The sequence below is a fragment of the Ovis canadensis genome, chromosome 1 (assembly GCF_042477335.2).
Source record: "Ovis canadensis isolate MfBH-ARS-UI-01 breed Bighorn chromosome 1, ARS-UI_OviCan_v2, whole genome shotgun sequence".
NCBI classification, from domain to species: Eukaryota; Metazoa; Chordata; class Mammalia; order Artiodactyla; family Bovidae; genus Ovis; species Ovis canadensis.
The window spans coordinates 252,580,092-252,608,083 of NC_091245.1; the positions used below are offsets into that span (position 1 = coordinate 252,580,092).

Consider the following 27,992-nt stretch of genomic DNA (forward strand, 5'->3'; position numbering starts at 1 on the left):
ACAATGCAGAAATCTGGCGGACACCACCTCAACCAAGTATTAAAGGTAATATTAGCACCAGAATCAAAACAGATCAACATCATGTACCCCAGATATTATGCACTGAGAAGGGCACAGCGTCATCTCTGAGACATTCTTACCTAAGATTCCGTGAAAGGGGAGAGTGAATAAGCTGGTTTAAAACTCAGTGTTCAAAAAACAAATATCATGGCATCTGGTCTCATCACTTCATGGCAAATAGATGGGGAAAAGTGAAAACAGTGTTCAGTTCAGTTCAGTTCAGTCGCTCAGTTGTGTCCAACTCTTTGTGACCCCATGAACCACAGCACCCCAGGCCTCCCTGTCCATCACCAACCCCCGGAGTTCACCCAAAGTCATGTCCATCGAGTCTGTGATGCCATCCAGCCATCTCATCCTCTGTTGTCCCTTTCTCTTCCTGCCCCCAATCCCTCCCAGCATCAGAATCTCTTCCAAAACGAGGTAGCCAAAGTATTGGAGTTTCAGCTTTAGCATCAGTCCTTCCAGTGGCAGATTTTATTTTCTTGGGCTCCAAAATCACTTCATACAGTGACTACAGCCATGAAATTAAAAGACACTTGCTCCTTGGAACAAAAGTATGACAAACTTAGTAGTCGTGTCGTGTATGGATGTGAGAGTTGGACCCTAAAAAAGGCAGAGCACCGAAGAATTGACACTTTTGAACTGCGGTGTTGGAGAAAACTCTGGAGAGTCTCTTGGACAGTAAGGAGATCAAACTAGTCAATCCTAAAGGAAATCAGTCCTGAATATTCATTGGAAGGACTGATGCTGAAGCTGAAGCCCCAATACTTTGGCCACCTGATTGGAAGAGCTGACTCACTGGAAAAGACCCTGAAGCTGGGAAAGATTGAGGGCAGGAAGAGAAGGAAGCAACAGAGGATGAGATGGTTGGGTGGCATCACTGACTCACTGGATAGCTTGAGCAAGCTCTGGGAGATAGTGAAGAGACGGGAATCCTGGTGTGCTGCAGTGCATGGGGTCACAAAAAGTCAGACATGACTTAGCGACTAAACAACGAACAACAAGGTGCATAAACTCAGTCTTATCATAAGAAAATAGCAGACAATCCCAAATTGAGGGATGTTCTACAAAAAACCTGTTCACATCTTTTCATGAAAGACTGAGGAAGTGTCCCTAATTAGAGGAGACCAAGGAGACAGGACAGTCACACACAACATGAAATCCTGAATCAGACCCTACATTAGAAAAATGCAACTGTGGCACAATAGAGGGGAAGTATAAACATGGCCTGTAGATTAGTGAATAGAGTTAATATTAACTTCCTGGTTTAGATCCCTGTACCATGCTTATATAAGATGTTAACATTAGCAGAATTTGAGTGAAGAATGTCTGGGAAGTCTTTGTACTATCTTTGCTATGTCTAAAACTATTTTGAAATAAAAAGCTAAAAGATGTAAAATTACTAAGGAAGCCAGTAATTATATTGAAAGCATTATCCAGATAACTAAACAAATGTCATATAGGAAAAAGAATTTTATTACTTGAAACCAAAATAATTGTAATAATATCACATTTGATTGGCTCCTGTTGGTTTTTGTAGACTGTTGGTGGCCCTTTCAATGTGTTGGGAGTGGTAGAAGTCGTGGTGTTGGTCAGAAGTGCTAGTCATTATATGAGGTTGGTGGCAGTGAGTGTTGGTGATGAGCAAGTCGACTATGATTCCCTTAGTTGAGATCAGTGCTTGAATTTGAACATCAAGTGAGAGGTTTGTGTTTGAGGGGGCTGCTCATGTGATCTCATATACACTCCCAGTTGTGATACACTTTCCTAGGACTGGGTCTTAAGGGCAGTACATCTAAGCATAATTCCCCTGAAATAGTTTGCCAGTGGGTTAAACTGAGTGTTTGACTACTAGTGGCCTTCTCAGTGCTCATCCAATAGAACATTCCATGAAAGCTAAATGAGCTTGGCAAACCCTAAGATTTCCATCCCCTTCTTGGAGTTACTCTGCACATCCACATGTTAGGGTTTCTCAGAGGATCTGTAATCTGCAGTAAAAACCTGTTTCACTTTGTCTTCCCCTAGGGTTTCCTAAGCCTATTGGATCACTGAACCCTTTTTCTTTGGGGCAGCTGGTGCCTATTAACCATTACACAGAAGAGCTACAGAAACACTAATCTAAATAGCACTGGAAATAGAAATTAAAAACTTTTTAAGAAAAATGTTTCCCCACAGAGACTAGTTTTTTAGTGCTTGCTGAGAATGGTTAGCTTTAGGTTAGTTTTGCAGCTCTAAATTATGGCTTATTATTGCAAGTGAATAGGATCATCTATCATTTACATAAATCAGAACTGACTGATGCATATATTAGACATGTAAATTAAGGCTATCATTAGAAACCAACCTCAAAATGAAATTGCATTAAACTATATAAAACATTTACAACCTAAGAAATACATATCCTTAAAAAAAAAAAGCTAAACATTTTTAAAATTGAGATACAATTAACTTTATCCTTTTTTTCCATACTCATAAAATTGGTCATTTGGTCATAATAGCAAAGTGGTCCTTGTTTACCTTAGAGTTCAGTTACTTTAGAGCTAGGTTAATCAGAGCACCATGAATAACGGAAAGGAAGTGGTCCCCCTACAGTCACTGCTGACCCATGCTTCTCCACTGATGCTTAAGACTCACCTGAGATGCTTGGGATAAATGAAAGTTCATAAAGAGTTTGTAAATCTCACAACCAGAGAGCACTTCCAGGTGCAACATGGCGTACGCATTTTTAATCTTGACATCAATGCAGACCTCACTTTGAGAAGTACCCAAAAAGCGCTGGTGGTAAAATGTTGTCACCCCCTCATTCCTCCCAAGGTCGATCTTGGGAAGAATTCCAGTTTCAGGCTCCTTGCCCCTACTGCAGTTTCAGGAGCAGTCCCAGTGGTGGGGGTGGGCTAGTGGGCTGCTCAGATCTCTTCCCAATGCAAGATCTGTTAACCCCAAGGGCAGAGTCCACAGCCTCACCAGATGTGCTTAAAGAATAGCAAGATGGCCCCCTGATTCCTACAGTGATCTCTTCCCACTCACTGAGCAGCCATTAGTCTTAACACGAATAATGCAAAAAGGCAGCTAAGCAATTTAAATTTTATCCATAAAATTAAGCCCTAGGTTTCACCACAGCGTTTAACTCCATGACCTATTCTATTGAATCCCTTAGCAGATCTTGGACAGTTTCCTTGAGTGTAAATTACCATGAAGGTAAATTGAAAACGTATCAAGAAATGGGCAAGGATATTAGTGCAGAATCAAGGAGTCATCAAGCTTCAGTTGTTCTGAAGATTTTTTAAAGTCTCTTTTCAGTACAGTTAGAATGGAAAGAATTGATTTGATTAACAAGACTTTACCTTTCATAGGTCACCATCTGCCTTCAGCAATGGTACGTGACTTGGTTTAGATGCCCCCGTCCAGAAAATCTGCTCTGCCTGTTCAGAGCCTCTTCAGGGCTCCCTGTGTGCATCTCCCCGACGTTGACCATCCCATGGTGACTCTTCATCTACCAGGACTAACCCTCCATGAGGGCAGGGCTCCCACCGTATTTATTTTAGAATTCATAGTGCTGGTGCATATTATCCGGCTTAAAGTGCCTGCCAAGCCAGCCCCTCATGCCTTAATAAGAGAAATGGTGCTTGTAGTGAAAATAGGAGAGAAGGAGAGGGGAATTCAGATTCAACTGATATTTCTAGCATGTTCTCCATCCATGTGTTTGCCCTGAACTGGTCTCTGTCTACTGCATGAGCTCATTTGGTTCAGGAGGAGAGAATGGGGAACTGAGAGGTTAAGTAAGTTGACCCAGGTCAGAAGCTCAGGTGTGTCTCTGCCTGCTCACCATCAAGTTCCTGCCACCACAAAGCCTATGTTGAGAGGACAGTTGAAGGGACTGATTGCCCAAGACCAGTTACTCCTTAATGGGAAATGGGGCTTCTTTGTATAGATTCCACATGCAGAGGCTGCCTGGGGCAAGGCTGCCCGGGGCAGTGTTTGGGCAGCTTTCCCATGACCCACTTCAGTGGGCTACACACAGAGCCAGAACTGCCCAGTTGCAGCCTGCCCCCCCACTGCCTTGCTTCCTGTATGACATTCCAGCCAGATCTAAGGCCTTCAACAAGAAGCCACAAGACCCTGGCATTTGAGATTCTGCTGAGTTCTTTTTATAATACTCTCCTCTAAAAGGATAGTCATTCCATTCAGCAGGCAGAGATGCAGCTGCCAGGAGTTAAATAATGGGAAACAGAGACACGCAAAAAAAGAGTTTCTGATACCCTGCAAGCACACAGGACCCCACAGAGCCAGCCACCCCACCCGAGGCTTTGTCGATGCTCAGACAGAAGGCGCTGTCAGTGGACCAGCGCCAAGTGTCTGAGGCTTGGGGAGATGATTGCAGAGAATGGGTTAGAAGAGAGAGGAAACCAAAAAGTCCTTTCTACCCAGGACCAGAGGAAGTTTAAACTCTATGAAATATTAACACTTTGTTGTTTACTCTGTCAAGTTTTTTTTTTTTTTTTTTTTAAGAAATTGCACACCCAAACTGGGACATTTGGCAGGGAAAGAAAGAGAAACCTCACGCTGACCAGCTCAAGCAAGGCTTGAGACCAGAGGGGGCTTTGTCGTGTGCAGGAAGAGTTTGTTGGTTGACAGAAAGACTCTTTCCCAGAAAGAAGTGAGGGAAGTAGAGGGCAGACAGAAGAAGAGGAGCATACACCAAGGCCTCCAGAGGCAGGATGGTCATTTTTCCGGTAACAGCCACCAGGGTCCCAGCCAGCCCAGTATGCTGCCAGAGGGCCTTCACTCTCCATGGGGTCCTGGGAATGCTGAACTGGTCATCTCCCTGCTGCAGACTTCTGCCATCGAGACCTGCAGTGGACATGGAAATTGATGAGTGCTCTGGCCAGCAGTGCCCAGAGCAAAGCAATAAATAGGCAGTCTCCAGTTCATTTGGACCATGAGAGCTAAGAGTGATCTGGCTGAAGAAACAAACAAACGCATGAAGAAAAGAGCAAAACTTGTTAAATAATCTTGAGAGCTGACGATGCCAAAAGAGAAAAGATGCCAAAATGGCCTCAAAGCCTCAGTAGCCTCAGCCAGGTCATATTCACTAGGCTTAGTGTAACCAAACATAGGTTCGTCCGCTCACCACTCAGCCAATAAGTCGAGGGGCAAGCTTCAGTAGAGAAGAAAAGTACTTTATTCAGAAAAGCTGTCAATCTGGGGAGACGGTGAAAGATGACCAGAGACCACCTCCAAAGGTTCTGCTCAGCCATGACAATTTTTAAAGGAGAAAAGAAGCGGACACAATCTCAGTTAATCATCAGTGAGAGGTCGAATTCTTCATCATCTTTCCACTGAGTGCAGACCTGCTGACTTCTCCAGATCTTCCTTGGGACACTGTCTTGCTCCCGTGGCCCTCCTGCAATTGGATGTTCTCTTGCCCACATGGTCTGTCTGGGTCCACCTGTAAATTTACTAAGCAGAAGCTCAGGGTAGAGGGTCAGTCATCCTTTAACTACTTAATTCTTCATTTTTACTCCTAATGGAGGAAAGGAATCAACTGGTTAGGTAAGGTATTATGTATGTTTAGTAAAGCAGAAATCAGGAGCTAAGTTAAATATTGCCTGATGATCTCCTCTTTATGATTAAGGTCTGGAGAAAACAGGGATGATCAAATAGAAAAGAGGCAAAGGAGCTGCTGACATTAGCTTGGAGGCCCACGAACTGCACTGTTAAGGCAGGTGCCTGGGTGCTAAGTTGCCTCAGTCATTGAATCTGGCTCTTTACAACCCCATGGATTTTAGCCCGCCAGGCTCCTCTGTCCATGGCGATTCTCCAGGCAAGACTACTGGAGTGGGTTGCCATTCCCTCCTGCAAGGGATCTTCCCAACCCAGGGGTTGAACCCCAGTCTTACGTCTCCTCCATTGGCAGGTGGGTTCTTTACCCCTAGTGCCACCCCGGAAGCCCCCTTTAGTTTAGTTTAGTCTAGTTGAGAGGTTACCTCCCCCTGCCCCACACCAACCTGCTTATGGTCACTCCAGCTTCTTTTCCTCGTTCCCATGTTTCTTAATTTCTAACAGCACTTGCAATTGTTGCTCCTGATATTTCTGAAAGGATTCCTGCCTTTCAGGGCTTTGTTTCTCAGGATGCTTTTCAGCCACAACAGAAGAAAGAAGAAAATGGATAAAAGGGTCCCTGAAGTGGGTAAGAGTTGGACTGTGCTGGCGCCCAGGGGAACAGTGAGCTTTGCCCGGCAAAAGTCCCAGAACTGGAGGCTGCCAGATGCCTGCTGGCATTACCTAACGCTTTGCTCAACTGTTTTGACAAGTGTAGTTTTGTTTTAAATATGTATGGTAATTCTTAATAACATGCTGATAAATGTGCCAAAGCGCTCTCCGTGGAAATAATGAAGTCTTTACTGTTTGGGATGCTGTTAAGTCTCTGCTTCCTGGCTCGTGAGGCTGCTAAGCATTTTAAACAGCAGAAACAGTCTACTGAAGCCCAGTCTTGTTGGGGGAGATGGTCTCATTTGTCTGAGTCTACTCTAGAGACAGAATCTCTGTCATATGCCCAGCGGACCTGGTTTGGGGATGTTCACAGACAGAGGTGGGACTACCTTCTGAGACCTGGCTGCCTTTGTTGTTGTCTTTCAGTCACTAAGTCGTGTCTGACTCTTTGTGACCCCATGGACTACAGCACACCAGGCCTCCCTGTCCTTCACCATCTCCCAGAGCTTGCTCAAACTCATGTCTATTAGTGATGTCATCCAACCATCTCATCCTCTGTCATCCCCTTCTCTTCTTGCCTACAGTCTTTCCCAGCATCAGAGTGTTTTCCAGTGAGTTGGCACCAGGTAGCCAAAGTATTGGAGCTTCAGCTTCAGCATCAATCCTTCCAATGAATATTCAGGGTTGATTTAGGCGGCCTTAGGGCTCCCCAAAGCTCAGTTGGTCATCAGCATAGTGCAACAGAAAAAGCACAGGCAGACCTGCATTCAAATCACAGTCCTGCCATTTGCTGGTAGAGTAACAATGGGAAAAATCACATGACCTTTCTGAATCTCTTTTCCTGTTCTAGTTATCACTACTATATAACAAGCCACCATAAACTAATGGTGTCAACTGACCACTTTGTTATGCTCAGAGCTTCATGGGTATGGCTTGTCTCCACTCCACAATGTTTGGGAAGACTCAGCTGAGAAGACTCAAAGACTAGGAAAGAGTGGACAGCAGGAAGCACGAGTCAACTGGAGACCTCTTCACTCACATGACTAGCAGTTGATGCTGGATACTGCCAGGGACATCAGATGGGACACTGACTCTAACGATACTCAGAGCAATGCTAGGGGGACTCTGCATAGGCTAGCTGGGGCTCTCACAGCCTGGTAGCTGGGCTCTAAGACCAAGTGCCCTCAGATCACAAGGTGAAAACACAGCCTCAGAAAACACACCTTTTGCCCCAAGCAACGTGCCCACCCAGATCCAAAGGGACCTCTAGATGGAGAACTGGCCAGATCCAAAAGAGTATGTTGGCTGGGAGATGATAATGGGACCATATTTATCACAGTTCCTTCCTCTGCTGACCAGCCAGGCCAGGGAGTAGAGCAGGGCTCTACAATGGCTGAGTGCCAGCCGTGCACCATGAACTGTTCATGTTATCAAATTCTTACTAGTGTAAGGCATTTAAATAATTCTGGGGACTGTGAGAACACAAGAGGGTAGTGGCTACCTTATTTATTCTCTCACGGGGATGGCACGTACACAGGATGGCCACCAAGCAAGCAGGTTTTAAGTTTCTGTTCATATTGCATCTGCTAATCTTTTATTGGCCAGAGGAAGTCTCACAGCCAAGCCCAAAGTCATGTGGTGGGGAAGTACATTCTGCCTCAGTGAGACTGTGGCAGAGGTGTGGGTGTGCAATATTATAATGGCAGAGTGAGAAATTAGGACTAATCATCCAATCTACCATTTCATTTTCTAGAACAGAGAAAATTAGATAAGAATATTATGACATTATAGGTAGTGTTTAACAGTATAATCTCGGGTATAAAGTACCCATATAAAGTAGTAGGTTATCAAATTGCTACTAAAAGAATAAATTCAACATGACCAGGTAGCATGTATCCCAGTATTCAAGGACAGTATAACATAAAGGTATCTATTAATATATCACATTACTAAGACAATATATTTTTATGAAACTTAAGTCATTATCTCAATATACACTTAAAAGCCATTCTATAAAAGTACAGCACCTACTCAAGGTTTTTTTTTTTTTTATAAGCTCTTAGTAAATTAGAACTAGGATACTTATTTAGCATGATACACAATGGCATAACAGCCCTTCAGAACCCTTGCCACAGAAGCAAGAAAATAGAAAAGAATGCCTACTCACCACTATCATTTTCTGATGGCATCATTCAAAAATAAGAAATATCACTATGGAATGGAGACTCAGTTTTCACTATTGCAGGTGGTATTACTATATCACTAGAAAATCCAGGAGAGGCATTTGGAAAACTGCTAGAACTAGTAAGTTTAGTAGTGCAGCCCAGACTCAAAATAAAGTACAGAGTTTTCTGTATAACAGCTATAATACAATGTAATGGGATATATTGATAGAGAGAGAGAGAGAGAAAATATGAGGGGAAAAAGATCCATTCACATGAGAAAGAGCTAAGGACATCTGCCCTCAGGGCTAACCAGAACCAAAAATGTGAAGGATACTGAAGGCACTGGCTCTGCCCTCTGCTGAGAGACTTGACCCAGTGAAATATGACCAACTGCTCATGAGAACCGGCATTCATTGATTGGCATTTTAGTAATGCCAATCGGTATTTTTCTTTATTTAACTCAAAAAAGTATGCCAACTTTCTCCTGGAAGACTAACCATGTGCTCAGAAAGCTCTCTTAAGACATTAAAATGTAATTTTAAAAATAGATTAGGGACTACCTTGACGGTTCAGTGGTTAAGACTCTGCAATTTAATGCAGGGGGCAAGGGTGCCATCCCTGGTTGGGAAACTAAGATCCTGCATGCTGTGAGGTACGGCCAAAAAAATGAAAAGAAAAACAGATTAAATGAGTGTGATAGGGACTCAGGACAGAACAACAAAACCTAAAATCTATGTGAAAATATGCTGTAAGAGAAAAACAAAAAAATCAGTGATGGGGGTACAGATTATTTAGTTAAATAGGAAACGAGGAAGTCACCTAAGTATTTGAAGAAAAAGATCAGTAATTTCCTACCTTATGTAATTCAGTCAGCAAAATGCTACAGATAAACCTTAGAAGTGGAGAAATCCGTGTCAATGGTGTCTCCTTTGACCTGTAGCTCCCCCTTGAAATACTTCTAAGATGGAAAGAACGATTACAAAAAGCCTAAGTGTTGCCTGAATCCTTTGGCTATGAAGAAAATAATGAAACTAAGACCTACCCAGACTCTGAGAGGGTCATCCAGCCTTCCCACTGACAGACCTTTCTGAAGTCAGCTGACTGGTCAGAGAGAAGTCACGAATCATAAAAGGAATTGCATTGCCAAAGAAGGCCCTACCCTGCAGGTTCAGGCCACCTAGCCTTCCGCTTACAAAGATAAAAATTTTTAATGTCTGGTTCTTATGAGATTCAAGAGCAGAATGTGATAAAGCGTAGCCTGCTTGAGGACAAGGAGGGGCTTCTGGAATGAAAAATGTCATCACCACATTCATGCTCAGTGGAGACAGGGAGCAGGGAGGCAATTTCTGGCAACTGAATGGAAATTAGGTCACCAGCACAAGGAATTCTTCCAGAACACAAGAAAACGTAAGGATAGGAAAATTATGAGATGAGACAGAGAACCAATGCAAGACTTGAGGAGAAGAGCAGCAACAACCAGAAAATGACAGAAGAAAATGCAGAAGGCTCCTGACCAATAGTGGTTAGACTCACAGTTTCTTGGTTTATAAAACTATACATGTATTTATTTATCTGGCTGTGTTGGGACTTAGTTGCAGCACTCGGGTTCTCCCTTGTGTCGTGACGGGTCTTGCATTGTGGTGCAGGGATTCTCTAGTTGTGTCTCAAGGACTCAGTAGTTGCGGAGCACAGGGTTAGTTGCTCCACAGCAGCATGTGGGATCTTCTGGGACCTAAGGATTGAACCGGTGTCCCTTGCATTGCAAGGCGGATTCTTAACCACCAGACCACCAGGGAAATCCTAGACTTACTGTTTTTTTACTTTATGATGGTGCAAAATCGATGCATACGTAGTAGACTTTGTACTTCAGATCTTGACTTTTGATCTCTTCCTGGGCTAGTGATGTGCGGAAGGGTCCTCTTGTGATGCTAGGAAGTGGTAGCAGCCACAGCTCCAAGTCAGCCACGCAATCATGAGGGTGAACAGCTGCTATACTTAACAATAGTTCTGTACCCATCCAATCATTCTGCAATACATTATCCATTAAATTTCAGGAGATATGCAGTCCTTTATCATAAAATTGACTTTGTGTTAAAAGATCTTGCCCGACTGTAGGTTAATGTAAGTATTCTGAGAGTGTTTAAGGTAGGTGAGGCCAAACTAGGATGTTCGGTAGGTTAAGTGTATTAAACGCATTTTTGACTAAATGATATTTTCATCTTATGATGGGTTTATCTGGACTAGCCTTATCATAAAATGAGGAAGAGCTGTATCCTGGACATGCAGACTTGAGGCTTTTGAGGCAGTAATGAGGATATGGGGAGTTCTCTAATTCCCTGGTGGTTCAAGTGGTAAAGAATCCATCTGCAATACAGGAAACCAGAGTTCAATCCTTGGGTCAGGAAGATCCCCTGAAGAAGGAAATGGCAACCCACTCCAGTATTCTTGCCTGGGGAATCCCAAGGGCAGAGGAGCCTGGTAGGTTCGGTGGGTCCTGTGCATCCAACACAGAGTCATGTCTCACTTTTGCATCCATGGGGTTGCAAAGAGTTGGACACGACTGAGACACTTAACACGTTCACTTTCACTTTCATGAGGAGTTCTAGTTGGATGAATACATGAGAGCTCAGTCGCTCAGTCACGACCAACTCTTTGTGACTCTGTGGTCTGCAGCCTGCCAGGCCCCTCTCCGCATAGGTTTTCCAGGCACGAATACTGGAGTGGGTTGCCATGTCCTCCTCCAGGAGAATGTCCCAACCCAGGGATTGAACCCGAGTCTCCTGCAATAGCAGGTGGATTTTTTATCTCTGAGTCACCCGGGAAGCCCCAGTTGGATGAATACCTGGACCTAATTGCTAGCTGCTAGACAGAAGTTGGGGAAGGTCCATGATCTGAAGGAAACTTCTCTCTATATGTTTGCCAAGACTCAACAGGCAAACATTTAACATGCTTGTTTAAAAGAATTCATACACATCAGTAGACAAATGAGCAACAAATATGAGCAGGAGGTTCAAGAGAAATATAAATATCTAATAAACAATAAAAATTACTCAAGCCATTTTTATTAATGCAAATATTAAACCCCAGGAAATTCCTACAAATTGGCAAGTGTTTTTAAATTGAGTACTCCCAGTCTGACCAGTATTGACTATGTGGAGAGAGATGAGCTGTCTCATACTCTGCTGCAGTCTCTCTCCCCTTACTCAGAATTTCTGAAAAGAAGTTTAGCAAGATGTGGCAAAAGCACACAAAATAGTGAAACAAGTAGTTTTCCTTTCTGATAATTTACCTTAAAAATGTGTTCAAAACTTAAAAAAAAAATAATCATCATCATATAAATGTGAAAAAAAGTATCCAAAACTTGCAACCAAGATCTACAAAGATTATCACAATGTATTGATTCTATCATAAATTTTTTTAAAATCTCTATTACTATGCAGCTATGACAAATGGCATTTTCAGAGTACTAATGACCAAGAAAAATACTTTTGATATAATCTAAATAAAGAAGATACCAAATTGAATTTACATTATATGAAGAAATAGAAGAAAAACACAAAACCAAAAATTAACCAAAGTATAAATGATATTATCCTCTGTTAATTTTTAATTCTTTACACTGTTAGTATACTAAAATATAATATTTCTATGAAATGCATTAATTTTAAAATTTATTGTGTATATTTATAGCCATTCCCTCTCCAGGGAATTTTCCCGACCCAGAGATCAAACTCAGGTCTCCTGCATTGCAGGCAGATTTTTTTACCATCTGAACCACTAGGGAAGTCCATATATTTATAAACCTATGTAATAAAAGTTAAATTACTATAAGACTTATAGTAGTACTTGTTCCATTCTTCTCCAGCACTGATTCCTGGTTCCCAGAGCAATAAGTTTTGATTTTTTTTTTTAAGCTGTTTTCTTACTCCCTGTTTCCAAATAATATTTTTACACTGTTGTTTCTTGAATTTTCAGATTTAGACATTATCTATTTAGATATTATCTTCCAATTATTAAAAGAAAAAATAGTATTAAGTTAATACTATTTATACAGACACAAATATAAACAATAAATATTAATTTGAACCCAAAGTTGTGAACTAATCAATTTGGGAGCATGTGGTGGAGGTGAAGTATGAATGTGAGGGTGGAGCTATGAATGCTAAATTCTCCTTTTATGTAATTGCCTCCTCTATAAGCTTTGGATTTTCCTAGAGTTAATAATTTCCCCATTAATTTGTTTCCTTGGTTCCCTTATCAGTTCAGTTCAGTTCAGTTCAGTTCAGTCGGTCAGTTGTGTCCAACTCTTTGCGACCCCGTGAATCGCAGCACACCAGGCCTCCCTGTCCATCACCATCTCCCGGAGTTCACTCAGACTCACGTCCATCGAGTCCGTGATGCCATCCAGCCATCTCGTCCTCGGTCGTCCCCTTCTCCTCCTGACCCCAATCCCTCCCAGCATCAGAGTCTTTTCCAAGGAGTCAACTCTTCGCATGAGGTGGCCAAAGTACTGGAGCTTCAGCTTTAGCATCATTCCTTCCAAAGAAATCCCAGGATTGATCTCCTTCAGAATGGACTGGTTGGATCTCCTTGCAGTCCAAGGGATTCTCAAGAGTCTTCTCCAACACCATAGTTCACAAGCATCAATTCTTCGGCGCTCAGCCTTCTTCACAGTCCAACTCTCACATCCAGTTCCCTTATACTTACCACTAATTTAGTCCCAAATTTTCCTCAGAAAAATTCTCTAAAATTCTTCTTAGAACAAACAGACTCATGGTAATCTGTCTGTTCCGTTTTGTTTCTGCTCATATACTTCCAGGAAGCCTTCAGCTCCTATCTAGACAGGCAGATCTCTATGCCTGCTACCCCACTGTCAACTGAGGGTTTCCCATCACTGTTTTCCTAGGGACTGCCTTTGCCTGTCTCCTGATTTGGAACCCTTGTTTCTTGCATCCCATGCTTTCCATGCATTCTGTGTTTTTTTGTTTTGTTTTGTTTTGGTTTTGTTCGGAGGGAGCGGATTTTCTGGGGGAGTTATTTTGTTTGGGAGATTATTTTCTCCTTTTTGTTGTTTGTACTCCTCTTTGGTGGGGTGCATCCTCTCAGCATCTTTCTGAGAAAGAATCTGTGGAAGATAAAGTTTCTGAGACCTTACATATATGAATGCAAGTTTATCCCATTCTCCAGTTGACAGGTCAATAAACTATAGCCCATGGGCCAAATTTGGCCTGTAGCTTGTTTTCATGTGAGCTAAAAATGATCTTTTTACATTTTAAAGAGGTGCTTTAAAAAAGGAATGTGCCACCAAGACTATATGTGGCCCACAAAGCCTAAACTATTAAATATCTGTTCCTTAATATAAAAAGTTTGCCAGCCCCATCCTAACTGATTGGCTGCTTGACCAAATAAAGAACTCCATGCTGGAAATAGTTTTCCTTTCATATCTGAAGACTTTGCTTCATTGCCTCTTGGATCCCAGAACTGCTGTTGAGAGGTCCAGTGCTGTCCTAGTCCAGTGCAGTCGATCTCTTACTTTCTCTCTAGGAGCTCTTAGAATCTTCTCTTTAAGCCTGGTAATCTGAAATTTTACAGTGGTCTGCCAGTGTGTGGAGCTTCTTTTATTCAAAGTGCTGAGCACTTAGAGAGCCTTGGACTCTGAAAACTTCTCAGACGCCTTCTAGTCTGGGGAGATATTTGTATTATTCCTTTGATATTTTTCTCCTCTGTTCTCTCTTTTAGGGATTTCTATTAGTTAGACACTGGACCTTCCAGATCTTTTAAATTTATCTTCTTTTTAGCATTAAAATGTGTACCAATTAGCATTAAGATTTGTACCATTAAGGTACCTTCCAGTTCTTCCAACTTACTTTGTTGCTGCTGTCATCCACCAGCATGTAAGCTCCTTGAAGACAAAAACTGGTCTGCCTCATCCCTACTGTATTTCCCCAGCACCCAGCCCAGCACCTAGCATGTGATAGGCAGTTGGTGAATATTGTCAACTGAGCAAGTATTTTTTTTGAATTGGGGTATAGTTGCTTTACAATGTTGCATTAGTTTCCGCTGTACAAGCAAGTGAATAAATATGTATACACATTCTTCTCCCTCTTGGAGCTCCCTTCCACTTCCCCCCCCCCCCGCCACATGCTACCCGTTTGGGTCATCACAGAGGACCTCGTGTATCATGTATAGCGAGCTCCCTGCACTGCATATAATTCCACTAGCTGTTTCATACATAGCAGTGCACGTATGTCAATCCCAATCTCCCAGTTCATCCACCGCCCACATCCACAGTTCATTCTCTATCTCTGCATCTCTATTCCTGCCCCACAACTAGGGTCATCTGTCCCACATGACCCAGCAATCTCACTACTGAGCACATCCCCTGAGAAAACCATAATTCAAAAAGACACATGCAGCCCAGTGTTCACTGCAGCACTATTTACAATAGCCAAGACGTGGAAGCAACCTAGATGTCCATCAGCAGATGAATGGATGAAGGAAATGTGGTACATATATACAATGGAATATTACTCAGCCATAAGGGAACAATACTGGGTTGTCTGTAGTTTCACAGATGGACCTAGCACCTGTTATATAGAATAAGGTAAGTCAGACTGAGTGTTTTAATTTCTAAGAGCTTTGTCCTGTTCTCTGATTGTTCCTTTATAAAATATCCCGTTCTTGTTTCGTGGATGGGATACCACCCCCTGTTTTCTGAAAACATTATTTGAAGATTTTTGAAGTTACCTTTTGCTTTCTGCCCTGCCTTTATGTCCTCCAAGTTCCTCTCCTCCTGACAGCTATTTTGATCTCTGTCATTCATGATCAGCACCTTTCTAAACTGGTCTCTCCCTGGGCTGTCCACTCCCATCTGTAGATCAGTCCCATAGTGTCATCTGGAAGCTATGGGTGTGTGGGTGAAGCTGGGGGTCCTCATGGTATATATCCACCCCCCATGTCCAAGACCCCAGAATGTGTCTGTAGGTGTCCAGAGAGATGGCTCCAATCTGGTATTCTGGGAGCCAGACTTGGCCCTCCTGTCTTAAGGACAGTAATTCTTCCTCCACTCAGCTATGCCCAGGAGTCAGGGGTCTCTCTGGTCCAACCTTGGCAGAAAGCATCCTGGTTTTTTGCCAGGATGGGAGAATAAGGTAATCAGTTGGATCCAAGGGCTCCTTAGACAAACTCCCAGCCAGTCCTCCTGTGTTCAGGCCCTCTGGCACCCTCACTGGGAGGTTGTTGGCGCCTCTGGGCTTGTGCCATGCATGGCAGTCTGCACCTTCCTGTCTCCCCTGCCTGCAGACTCTGCCAGCTCTGGTACCCTTGTTCATCAGTTCACCAGCTTCCAAAATTGTGTTGACCTTTCCTGTTGCTGTTTCTTTCCCTACTCTCTTTCCTTGTGATTTCATACTTCTTTTATTCCTTTTCTGCCATTTTGTTAAGAATTCCAGAGTGAGTGGAGATAAGCAAGGAATTCTTTCTGCCATGTTAAACGCGTAGCCACATGTCGCTATGATAACCCCAAGGTAAGGAAAGGATAGCTTCGTACTAAGTGATGTGCTGGCCATGTTACCCAGAATAAAATGATAGGTTCACATCCTTAAGGAACTCTCAACTTCATGCATGGGAAATACAAAGACAAACAGATAATTATCATAGAAGTGCTGTAATAGAGGTGTGTCTGGGCCACAGTGAGGTCACTGGAAAAGTACCTCCGTCTAACAGGAGGGAGTGCATGAGTGCATGCGTGATAAGCTGCTTCATTTGTATCTGACTCTTTGCGATCCTATGGACTGTAGCCCACTCAGCTCTTCCACCCATGGGATTTTCCAGGCAAGAATACTGGAGTGGGTTGCCATGCTCTCCTCCGGGGATCTTCCTAACCCAGGGATTGAACCCATGGTTCTTATGATTCCTGCATTGGCAGACAGGATCTTTACCACTAGCGCCACCTGGGAAACCCAACAAGAGGGAAAAAGGGGATCACATAAGAGACAACACAGGGATTGTAGGATTGTAGGGAAGGATAAACACTTAAATTCATAACCATTTAGCGGGCAAGATGGAGTTTTAGCTCAAACTGTTATTTTTATTGACTCTTCTCTCCTGGGAACTATAACAAAGCATTGATTTCTCAGTATATAACCTCCCCTGTCAAAATGAGATAAGCCACCCCAGGTGACACCTGAGTGTCCAAGATGCTCAGCAGAGCTGCCTGGAGGAGCCCCTGGCCTCCCACCCCCTGAAAAACAGAGATTAAGGTGAAGATTAAATGGATGTAAATTTCCCAAGAGAGTTGACACCCAATAGGAGTTAGTTCTCCTAGCCCTCATTTCCTTTAAAGAGGAAAAGAGAAAGAACTAATACCCTCCATGTGTAATGTGAGACTCATGTGCAGAATTACAACTTCCTTTCCTTTCTGTAACACTCGACTTGTTCTAAACCACCATTTCCATGAATGATTAAAAAAACAAAAATGCCACTTTAAGGTAACTATCTTCTGATTTTAAACTTATTTTCTTATAGGTCAGTTTGCAATCAAGTTTATATTTTTCTGCCTACTTTCCCAAGAGTGAGTTAAGCATTTGAGATGGCTTATCATCCTGGCATCTGAATGCCCTTCAGCTGAGGGATCTGCCCTTGACCATGGGCATCAGCCTCTGTCCTCTGTGCCTCCACTTCTGAAGCCTCCTTGGCTTCTCTTGGCTCAGGCACTACTGCTTCTATCTGGGCCCACGCTGGGCTCTCTGTGGTGCTGCCAATGCCATGGCCCCTGGCTTTAGACTGCACACCTGTACCCTGTACTCCCACCTGGGATCACTCCTGACCTTTAATTCTCAGCACCCCGCCCCCCGAGTACTCCTCTTGAGGAATCTTGGGGATTTTCATGGGCCTTTGCCATGTCCTCCTAAAGCTGATGGGGAACTCAGAAGGCAGGGGAGAGAGTGTTTTCTGACACCATATCTGCCTGCACCCACCACACTGCCATTTCCACTGTATTGGTGCCATTCTGTGTTGGCACAAGGCAATGGGATGTGGTCTTCTCCTAGAATTCCAGGTGGGAAGCAAAAAGCGTGTCTGTCTCTTCTGCAATTTCCAAACCCAGCTGGACCCCTTCACTATGCCCTCCCCCCTCTAACAGACACCAGACTTTGTCTCTGAGGGGTGGTAGAAGGGTGTAGGAAGCAAGCCTCAATTCAAATCTAAATGCTGCATCACACAAAACTTACCTCCCAAGCTCTTCTCTGCCCTGTTGCTCATTCCTCCACCCACCCACTGTCAGCCCAGAAAGGGTCTTCCCTTTTTATTTTCTCTCCTTTTTCCTGATATTACAATTTATTTTTAAATTTTTTATGTGGCATATTTTAAACGTTTTTTTCTAGTGGAGTATAACTGATTAACAATATCGTGATAGTTTCAGGTGCACAGCAAAGTGACTCAGCCAGACACATGCATGTACACCCTCCCATCCAGGCTGCCACATAACACTGAGCAGAGTTCCTTGGGCTATGCAGTAGGTACTTTCAACTAAGAAGACACAACAGTCCTAAATGTGTGCGCACCAAAACCTGAGTCTCAAAATACGTGAAGCAAAAACTGGTAAGAGCTGAGAAGCAAAATAAGCAAATTCACCATCATAGTTGGGACTTCAGTACTCCACTTGCAGAGACTGACAGAACTGCTAGACAGAAAATTAGTAAGGATATAAGAGAACTGAACTAACATTGTCAACCGACAGGATTTAATTCATGTGCATGTAACTCTCCACCAATAACAGCAGAATACACATTTTTTTCAAAGACTCATGGAACAGTCACTAAAACAGGCCATATTCTGAGCCATAAAACAAACTTCAACAACTTTTAAAGAAATGAAATCATTTGGATTACAGTCTATGACCATAATCAAACTGAAATCAATAAAACAACAGGTAAATATTAAAACACTTGGATATTAAGCATACTGCTAAATAATCCATGGGTCAAAGAGAAAATCTCAAAAGAAATTTTTAAAAACATAGAACTGAGTGAAAATGAAAATACATCATATTCGAATATGGCAAATCACTAGACTGTACAGCTAAAAATGGTTAAAATGGTCAATGTTATGTATATTTTACCACCGCAAAAAAAATGCAACCTCCAACAACAATAAACCTTGTTCTTTATCACAAAAAATTAGTAAAATATGGCAAATAACATAGCAGCTAAAGCAGTACAAGAAGGAAATTTATAACACTAAATGGTTATTTTAGGGGAAAAAATCAAGAAATAGAAGGCATACATATAGAAAAGAAGAAATAAAGCTTCCCCTATTTGCACATGACATGGTTGTCTATGTAGACAATGCCAAGGAATCTAATTTTTTTTTAATTTCATAGAATAAGTGAGATAAAGATCAACAGGGTTCACCTGGTGGTCAAGAATCTGCATGCCAGTGCAGGGGACATAGATTCCATCTCTGGTCCAGGAAGATCCCACATGCCACAGGGCAACTAAGCCTGTGCGCTACAGCCCCTGAGCCTGCCCTCTAGATCTTGTGAGCTGAGCCACAACTACGGAGCCTCTGTGCCACAACTACTGAAGCCTGCACACCCTAAAGCCTGCAACAAGAGAAGACACAGCAATGAGAAGCCGGTGCACCACAATGAAAAGTAGCCCCACTTACTGCAACCAGAGAAAGCCCATGCATAGCAATGAAGAGTCGGTGAACCACAATGAAGACCCAGCACAGCCAAAAACAAATAAATCTTTTTTAAAAATGACCAGATCAATCACATTTATGTGTACTAGTAACAAACATGTGAAGACCAAAATTTAAAACATAATACCATTTACAGTTGATCTAAAGAAAATGAATTACTTAGGTATAACTCAACAAAGTATTATATAATTTTCAAAATTATAAAATACTGATGAAAGAAATCAAAGAAGACCAAGACAAATGGAGATGTTTGCATGGCTGTAGATTGGAAGACTCAAAAAATAAGTAAATAATTCAATGAATGATTTGGAATCAGACTAGAGAGAGAGAAATACAAACTTAGTGAATTGGAATATAGATCAGATGAAACTATCAAGAATGGAGTGAAAAGATAAAGAGATTTGTTTCTAATTCCAGGAAAGAGAGTAAGAGACATGGGAGCTATATATACACAATCAGCTAGAAGAGGGCAGAGCACAGGGGACAGAGGCATTTTCTGAAGAGATAACTAAGCATTTTCCAGGTCTAATAAAAAAGATACCAGTGCCCAGATTTAAGAGATCTGTAGATCCCAAAGCAGGGTAAACAGAAATCCCCTGTGTAGTCGAAGGAAATATTAAAAGCAACCAGAAAAATACAGGTTACCTTCACAGAAATGGCAGTTAGATTATAGATGGTTTCATAACAGTATCAGTTAAAAGGAAAAAATCAGCAGAACCGTCACTTCAAAGGATTGCATAGAAATGATAGCCAAACCAATTAGTTCATATACAGTGCAAAAATATTTTGGGGATGAGAGTAGTATCTTGAAAATGTCTTTTCAGGCAGGAAGTCACTAACTTCAGAAAATTCTACAGGATATATTTTGTCAGAAGGAGAGTGATTTCCAGAAAGCAGGTCTCATATGCAAAGAGAAATGGAGTGCAAAGAAAATGTCAAATACATGGATAAATGTAAATGAGCACTGGTTGTATAAAACAGAATAATAAGTTCTAATGGGCTAAGGGGAAACAATAGGCTTAAAATATATACAACACTAGCATGGACAGAGCTCTGCAGTCCTCATGTGATTTGGGAACAGGGGAAAGGTCTTTATTTACTTTGGATGTGAGACTACATTTAATTCCAATCCAGGAGAAAAAAAAAAAAGAAAAAAGCCCAAACACAAGCAGGACAAGAGGGGAAAAAAAAAAACCAGAACATAAATTAAGTGACAAGAAGGAAAATATAAAATGGTAGCTTTAAACTTAAATCTGTTAGCATTCACATTGAATGTAAATTAATGTAGTCCAAGCAAGAGTCAATAACTGTCAAGCTTGACCCCCCCAAAATTATTTTTAATCCAGCTATAGGCTATTTACAAAAGACTTGCCTAAAACAAAAGTATAGAAAAGTTGAACATAAAAAGGTAAAAAAAAAAACATGACATGCCTATACTAGTCAAAATAAAACTGTTGGGGACTTTCCTGGTGGTCCAGTGTTTAAGACTCTCTGCTTCCAATGCAGGGTGTGCAAGTTCAATCCCTGGTTGGAGAACTAGGATCCCACATGCTGTACAGTGTGATCAAATAATAATAATTTTAAAACAACTTACACTATTGAGGCCAGGGTCTATATTACTATCAGGCATATAAACTTTAAGTAAAAAGGATTACTAGAGAGAGAGACCTGATTCACAGATATGTTAGAATCACAAATATATAGGCACCTAAGTAACATATCCTTAAAATATATGAAACACAAGTTAAAAGAACTAAAAAGAAAAAATGGAAAAATTCACAGTCATAGTGGGAGATTTTAACGTGCCTCTTTTAGTAAGTAATACAACAGACAAAAAAAAACATAGATTTTAAAAAAGCAATTGGCAGTATTGAGTAGTTGGACAACATCACACAGCAATCATAGAACACATATTTTTTAGGTACTCATGGAACATTGACTAAAACTGATCATTTCCTAGGACATAAAGGAAGTATCAACACATTTCAGAGGATTGAAATCAATAATGTTCTTCACAGTTGCAACTAAGCCAGAAATCAGTAACAAAAAGATTACCAAAAATCTCAATATGTTTGTTTGGGTAATTACAAAAAATACTTGTAAATAATTCATGGATCAGAAAAGGTATAAAAATAGAAAGTATTCTGAACTAAATGATCATGAAAACTTTACATGCAAGTAAAAAGTAAATGCAAGTCATGCTTCGAGTATACAAGTAAAATCATGCTTATAGGGAAATTTTATAGCCAGAACTATATAGGCGTTCCTAATTGTATTAGGAAAATAAGAGAAATGGCAAATTAGTTAGTTGCACATCTATCACCATTAGAAAAAGAGCAGCAAACTAGCACCAAGAAAGTAGGAGAATAGGATTAATAAAAATAAGAACAGAAACTGATGAAATGGAAAACAAACGTTCAGCAGAGAAGTTCAATATAGCCAAAGGTTGGCCCTTTGAAAAGACTAATAAGATTACAAGCCTCTGGCAAGATCGAGCAAGGAAAAAGAATGGAAACACAACCAACATTAGGAATGAAAAGAACATCCCTGCAGATGGTATTGACACTTAAACAGATAAGAGAATATTGGGAACAACCTTATGCCAGTACGTTTCAAAATTTAGATAAAATGGACAGAATCCTAGAAAGATGAAAGGTGCCAAAAATTATAATGAAGAAATTAAAATCTGAATTATTTTACAACCATTAAAGAAATTAACTCAGTAGTCAAAAAAAAAAAAAAATCACACAAATTAAGCTCCAGCCTCACAAGACTTCACCAGTGGCTTCTACCAAACACTTAAGGGGAAAATGTTACTCCAAACCCATACAGTCTTTTTTAGAGCATAGAAAATGAGAACTTCTAACAGCTTTTAACAGGCTATCATAACCTTGATATCAAAACCTGATTAGAACATTAACAGAAAATTATAGACTTCTCTTGCTTCCTAAAATAAATATTACCAGAGTAAATGAATCAGCACATTACAAAGATAATACATCTTGACCTAACTGTTTATCTCAGGAATGCAATGTTAAAGATTAGAAAGTTAATCAATGCAATCCACTATATTAACTGACTAAAGGAGAAAAACCACATAGTCATTTCAAGAGTTGCAAAGAATTCATTTATGACAAAAGCTCTTAAACTATGAATAGCTAAGGATATCTTTTTTATTTTATTATGGTAACATTGATTTATAACATTATGCAAGTTTCATGTGTACAACATATTTTTACTTCTGTATACCCTCACCAGACTTCCCAGGTCACAGTAGCAGTAAAGAACCTGCCTGCCAATGCAGGAGACATAGGAGATGCAGATTTGATCCCTGAATTGGGATGATCCCTGGAGGAGGGCATGGCAGCCCACTCCAGTACTGTCGCCTAGAGCATCCCATGGACAGAGGAGCCTGATGGGCCACGGTCCATGGAGTCACAAAGAGTTGGACACGACTGAGGCGACTTAGCACACACACATGCATACCATCACTGTCAAAGATTTAGTTCCCAGCTGTCACCAAACCACTGATCTCCTCTACCCGTTTCACCCTCCCTCCACCCCTCCCACTCTGGGGATCACTACTCTGTTCTCTGTGTTTCTTTTTGTTGGGTTTGTTCATTTGCTTTGTTTTGTTTTTTTTTAGTTTATTTTTTATATTCCACATATGAGTGAAATCATACAGTATTCGTCTTTCTTCTGACTTATTTCATTTAGCATATTATCCTCAAGGTCCATCCGTGTTGTAACAAATGGCAAGATTTCATCTTTTCATGTCTGAGTAGTATTCCATTGTATGCATGTATGTGTGTATTTGGATATGTATGTACATGGGCTCCCCTACCACAGCTTCTTTATCCATTCATCTGATTAGGAACATATCTTGGCTGTTGTAAACAGTGCTGCAGTGAACAGAGCAGTGTGTATATCTTTTGAATTAGTATTTTTTTGTATTCTTTGGATAAATATCCAGAAGTAGAATAGCTGGATCATATGGTGGTTCTATTCTTAATTTTTTTGAGGGATCTCCATACTGTCTTCTCCACCAAGAGTGCAAGAGGGTTCCCTTTTCTCCAGATCCTCTCTCACACTGATCTCTTGTCTTTTTGACAATAGCCGTTCTGACAGGCATGAGGTGATATCTCACTGTGGTTTTGATTTGCATTTCCCTGATGTTTAGTTACATTGAGCTTCTTTTCATGTGTCTGATGGTCTTCTGTATGTCTTCTTTAGAAAAATGTCCACCCACCTCCTCTGCTCATTTTTAAGTTGGGATTTTGTTTTTATTGTTGTTGAGTTGTATGTGGTTTTTATTATATTTTGGACATTAAACATCTCTTTTAAAATAGCATATTTGTCACGACAGACCATGCTGGTTGAAGAAACAAACCCCACAAGTTGAGGAGCTTAATACACTAAACAAGGTTTATCTCTCACCAGATAAATCCCACATAGGTTCAGAAGATCAGCAGGATAGTTTCCTCCCAAGCTCAGGAAGGAATCCCTGTATCTCAGGGATCCTGATAGGTCCCATAGGCTTTGCTGTCTTAATAGCAGCTTTCAGGTCCACTATGAAGAGCTGGAGGGTCATGCAAGGGTTTCTATGGCCAGGTCTACATGGTGCTACATCACTTCCACCCACATCCCATGACCCAGTCTCTTCAGTCACGTCCAGTTCTGCCACCCTGTGGACTGTAGCCCACCAGGCTCCCCTGTCCATGGGATTCTCCAGGCAAGAATACTGAAGTGGGTTGCCATGCCCTCCTCTAGGGGATCTTCCCTACCTAGGGATCAAACCCACATCTCCTACATCTCCTGCGTTGCAGGCAGATTCTTTACCAGCTGGCCATCAGGGACTATAACTCAGTCAAATCACAAAAACCCAACATAATTTCAAGGGAAACAGAAATATTAGCTTCCTGTAAGCTCTGAAAGAGGAAAAATAAAAATGGGTCCTAATGAACACATAGCATGTTCTCTGCCACACGTGAGAAAGGATATCCACAGAAAACTTATAGCAAACATCATATGTAATAACAGAGCTTGGAAGTTTTTCCTCTGGTAGTGGGCATAATACAGGATACCTGCTAATACCATCTCTATTCAGCATAATACTAGAGGTCTTAAACAATGCGACAAGAAAAATAAAGTGTAAAAGAATTGAAAATGAAACAGTAAAATCGTTGGTATTTTGCACATAGAAGATTAAGACTCTGAAGGTAAACTATTAGAATTAATGAGAGAATTTAGCAAGCTTACCAGATACACATTCAAGATACACATAAATCAGTTATATTTCTGCATATCAACAAGGAGGAAAAAAGGTACTTTTTAGAAGTACCATTTATAGTGGCATCAAAAAATATCAAGAATCTAGAAATAAATCTTACAAAAGACGTGTTAAGTGCTGTACAAGAAAAATTGTAAGACTTTGTTTAGAAATACTTAGGAAGACCTAAACAAATGGAAAGATATAACATGCTCATGTAATGGAAGGCTCAATATTATAAAAAGGTCAGTTCTCCCTAAATTGAATTATAGATTTAATCCAATGCCTATCAAATTTCAGCAGGTTTGGGGGGCTGTTTCATCTTTGTGGAACTTAACAAATGCTTTCTAAAATTTACATGGAAAGTATAGAGTCAAGAATTGCTGAAACACTCGAAGAAGAAGGAGTTAGGAAGATGTACTTAATCACATTAAGAAGTGTACTAAAGCTCTATTAAACAAGGCAGTGTGACGTTGTCTAGGGACAGTAAATAGTAAATAGAACCACAGAACATAACAGAGCGGAGAAAGCAGCTGGTTCACAGATGGACACTAGGAATCCCACATGGTGACACCGCACAGCAGGGGGGCGGAGGGTCTTTTTGGTAAATGATGCTGGAGTAATTGACTATCCAAATGGAAAATACTTTTAATAGGACACCCGTCATGCGCAAAGACACCAATGTGAAAAACAAAACTATAACACTTTATGAGATAATACAGGAAAATACCTTTATAACACAAAATGCACTAGCCATAAAGGAAAAAACCTAACAACCCAGCTACATAAAAATTCAGGACATTCGTTTGCAAAGGATTCCACAAAAAGAACAATAAGACAAGTGAGAGAAGTTACTTAGGACACATATAACCAACCAACAAAGAGCCAATATTTGAAATAGATGAAGAACTTTACAAATCAATGATAAAAAGGCAGAAACCTGAAATAAACGCCAAAGATTTAAACAGGCACTTCACAAAAAATTAAGCTTGAATGCTTAATAATATATATGAATAAATGCTCAGGCTCATTGGTAAGCAGAAAAAGGAACATTAAAATCATGATGAGCCATAACTATACATCCATCAGATGGGAAAATCCTGACAATAACTCTGTATGGTTATTTGCTCGATGGTGTGGAGCAAATGAAATGCTCATACACTGCTGATTGGAGAGTAAATATCTATAACCGCTTTAGAAGATTGTTTGGCATTATCTAGTAAAGCTGCAAATACATCTACCCAACGGTTTAGCAGTTTCACTCTTAGGAAGGGTACATATCCTAAGAAATATATGCTTGTGCACACAGGGAGACTTGTGCAAGCATTTTCATAGCAGCATTGTTGGTAATTGTCTAAACCCAAAATCAAATGAAATCTATCAACAATAAGACAGATCAATTATTTGGTATATAATCATTCAATGGAATATTATGTAGCAATAAAACTGGTTGGACTACATGAATTCTATTAACAAAACAAAAAGCTTTATTGAAAGAACAATTCAGTATGATTCCATTTTTTTAAAGTTTCAAAAGCAGGCAAAAATCTTTGTTTTTTCAGGCTGCATAAATACATGGTAAAGTTATAAAGGAAAGCAAGAGAATTATGAAAAAGGGAGAATTGTTGTTGATCTTTGTTCAGTCGCTCAGTTGTGTCCGACTCTGTGACCCCACGGACTGCAGCATGCTAGCTTTCCCTGTCCTTCACCAGCTCCCAGAGTTTGCTCAGACCCATGTCCATCGAGTCGGTGATGCCACCCTACCATCTCATCCTCTGTCGTCCCCTTCTCCTCCCGTCCTCAGTCTTTCCCAGCATCAGGGCCTTTTCCAATGAGTCAGCTATCTGCATTAGGTGCTTGTGTGCACAGGAAGAAAAGTGAGAATACCGATCAGCTTTCATCAGTGTGGGGGGGGTGATAAGGAACTTCTGCGTGTTAACCTGGGTGAGGATTAGAACAGGATGTTTTTATAACTCTTTGTAAAACTGTATTTTTTCATGCTCTGTTATGTGCATGTGTATATCTTATAACACAATTTTTAATATATCATGTACTAAGTTAAAATATTAACTCCCCTCATAGATATTATATTTCATCCTTCCCACAAGGTGCTGCCAAGGAGCTATTATCCCATTTTACAGAAAGGAAAACTGAAGCTCAATTGACCCAGCATTTTATTCTTTCAAATATCTTGGTAACTTGCCTAAGGCCTCCTAGCGAGTGATGGAACTAGAGCTCCCACCCGAGTCCCATTCAGTCTCTCTGAGCCCCATTCATGCTCTTTCCACGATGGTTCCCTATAGCTTCTGCAGTTCACTGCAGCTCTAAATCTGTACCACCCTGTTCTCCTGTCGCTGAGCCATGCAGCATGGTTCATAGATGGCCCACGTCATTGTCGAAGTAGGTCTTCCCTCCCTTAGCAGCACAGTCCTCCAAAGCCAGTGGTGGCCCTGTGCAGTCAGTTTGCATCCCCTCACCCACCCACCTGCTCCAGGGGACATGTCATCCCTTTGTCTTTGATCCACAGAAACTCCTATTTGAGCTAAGAAGCCATGTGTAGCTATTGTCCCATACGTGATTAGAGGAGGCCCACACAGGGGGAGTCATTGTATTCCCCTAACGTGTTCTGACCCTAACTGTCCACAGTGCCACCTGGGAGCCTTGGCCTCAGCCCGACCCTCCCCGCCCGCTCTCCAGTACTCCAGGGCGTAGAAGACTCTGGAGAAGAGGCACGTGATGCCTAAGGCAGCACCTTGACCTGACCCAAGGGAGCTGACCTCCCCAGCAGAGAATGCCAGTGTTTGTTCCCACTCAGGATGAAGCCCCGAGACTTTTAGTGCCTGCCTGGACTCCAGCAGCCGGGTGCCAAGCCCCTGTACCAGCAACACCCCTGCTCTCCCCTGCCTAGGCAGGTACCGGGTGATCGGGGGTATCATCTCTCCTGTCAATGACAACTACGGGAAGAAAGACCTTGTGTCTGCCCGGCACCGCGTGGCCATGGCCCAGCTGGCCCTGCAGACGTCTGACTGGATCCGGGTGGACTCCTGGGAGAGTGAGCAGGCGCAGTGGATGGAGACAGTCAAGGTGCTGAGGTAACAGCGGGCATGCGCGGGTGGGATGGGCAGGGGCCCCGATCATGTCCGCAGAGCCCACGGGGTGGGAGGCACGGATGAGGGTTGAGTGGGGCTTCAGCCAGATCCTTGCACCCAAGTCCTGCAAGTGTTTATCCTTAGAGCGAGAGAGACCGACACCTTCACCTTCTCAGAGAGACTCTGAGTAAACAAATCACAAACCACTACCCTTCAGGGTACTCTGTGGAAAAGCCCAGTCTCGATTCAGAAGGCTGAAGCATCCAGAGTCCAGGGCTACCACTCAGTAGCTGTCTGACATTAGACCCATGATGACTTCTCCAGGACACATTTCTCACATGCAAAATGGGGACAGTATAACCTAACAAGGATCACAAAAATGTAAATCATTTTTCTGACCCAGAACCACATAATCGTACACAGTAAGTGAGACCTTTTATTATTGTCATCATCCACTAGGTTTGAAAACTGCATCGACATAATGGGCCACCT

At 41.6% G+C, this 27,992-nt stretch overlaps 1 protein-coding gene across 3 annotated transcripts in view; it reads left to right on the top strand.

Annotated features, from left to right (window-relative positions):
* NMNAT3 (nicotinamide nucleotide adenylyltransferase 3) overlaps window positions 1-27,992 on the top strand; it is a 123,619-nt gene that overhangs the window by 81,955 nt on the left and 13,672 nt on the right. For all 3 annotated transcript variants that reach the window (XM_069564139.1, XM_069564147.1, XM_069564154.1), the window contains one exon: window positions 27,320-27,503. In XM_069564139.1, coding sequence (XP_069420240.1) covers window positions 27,320-27,503 — 184 coding nt within the window. The remainder of the gene's footprint in view (window positions 1-27,319; window positions 27,504-27,992) is intronic.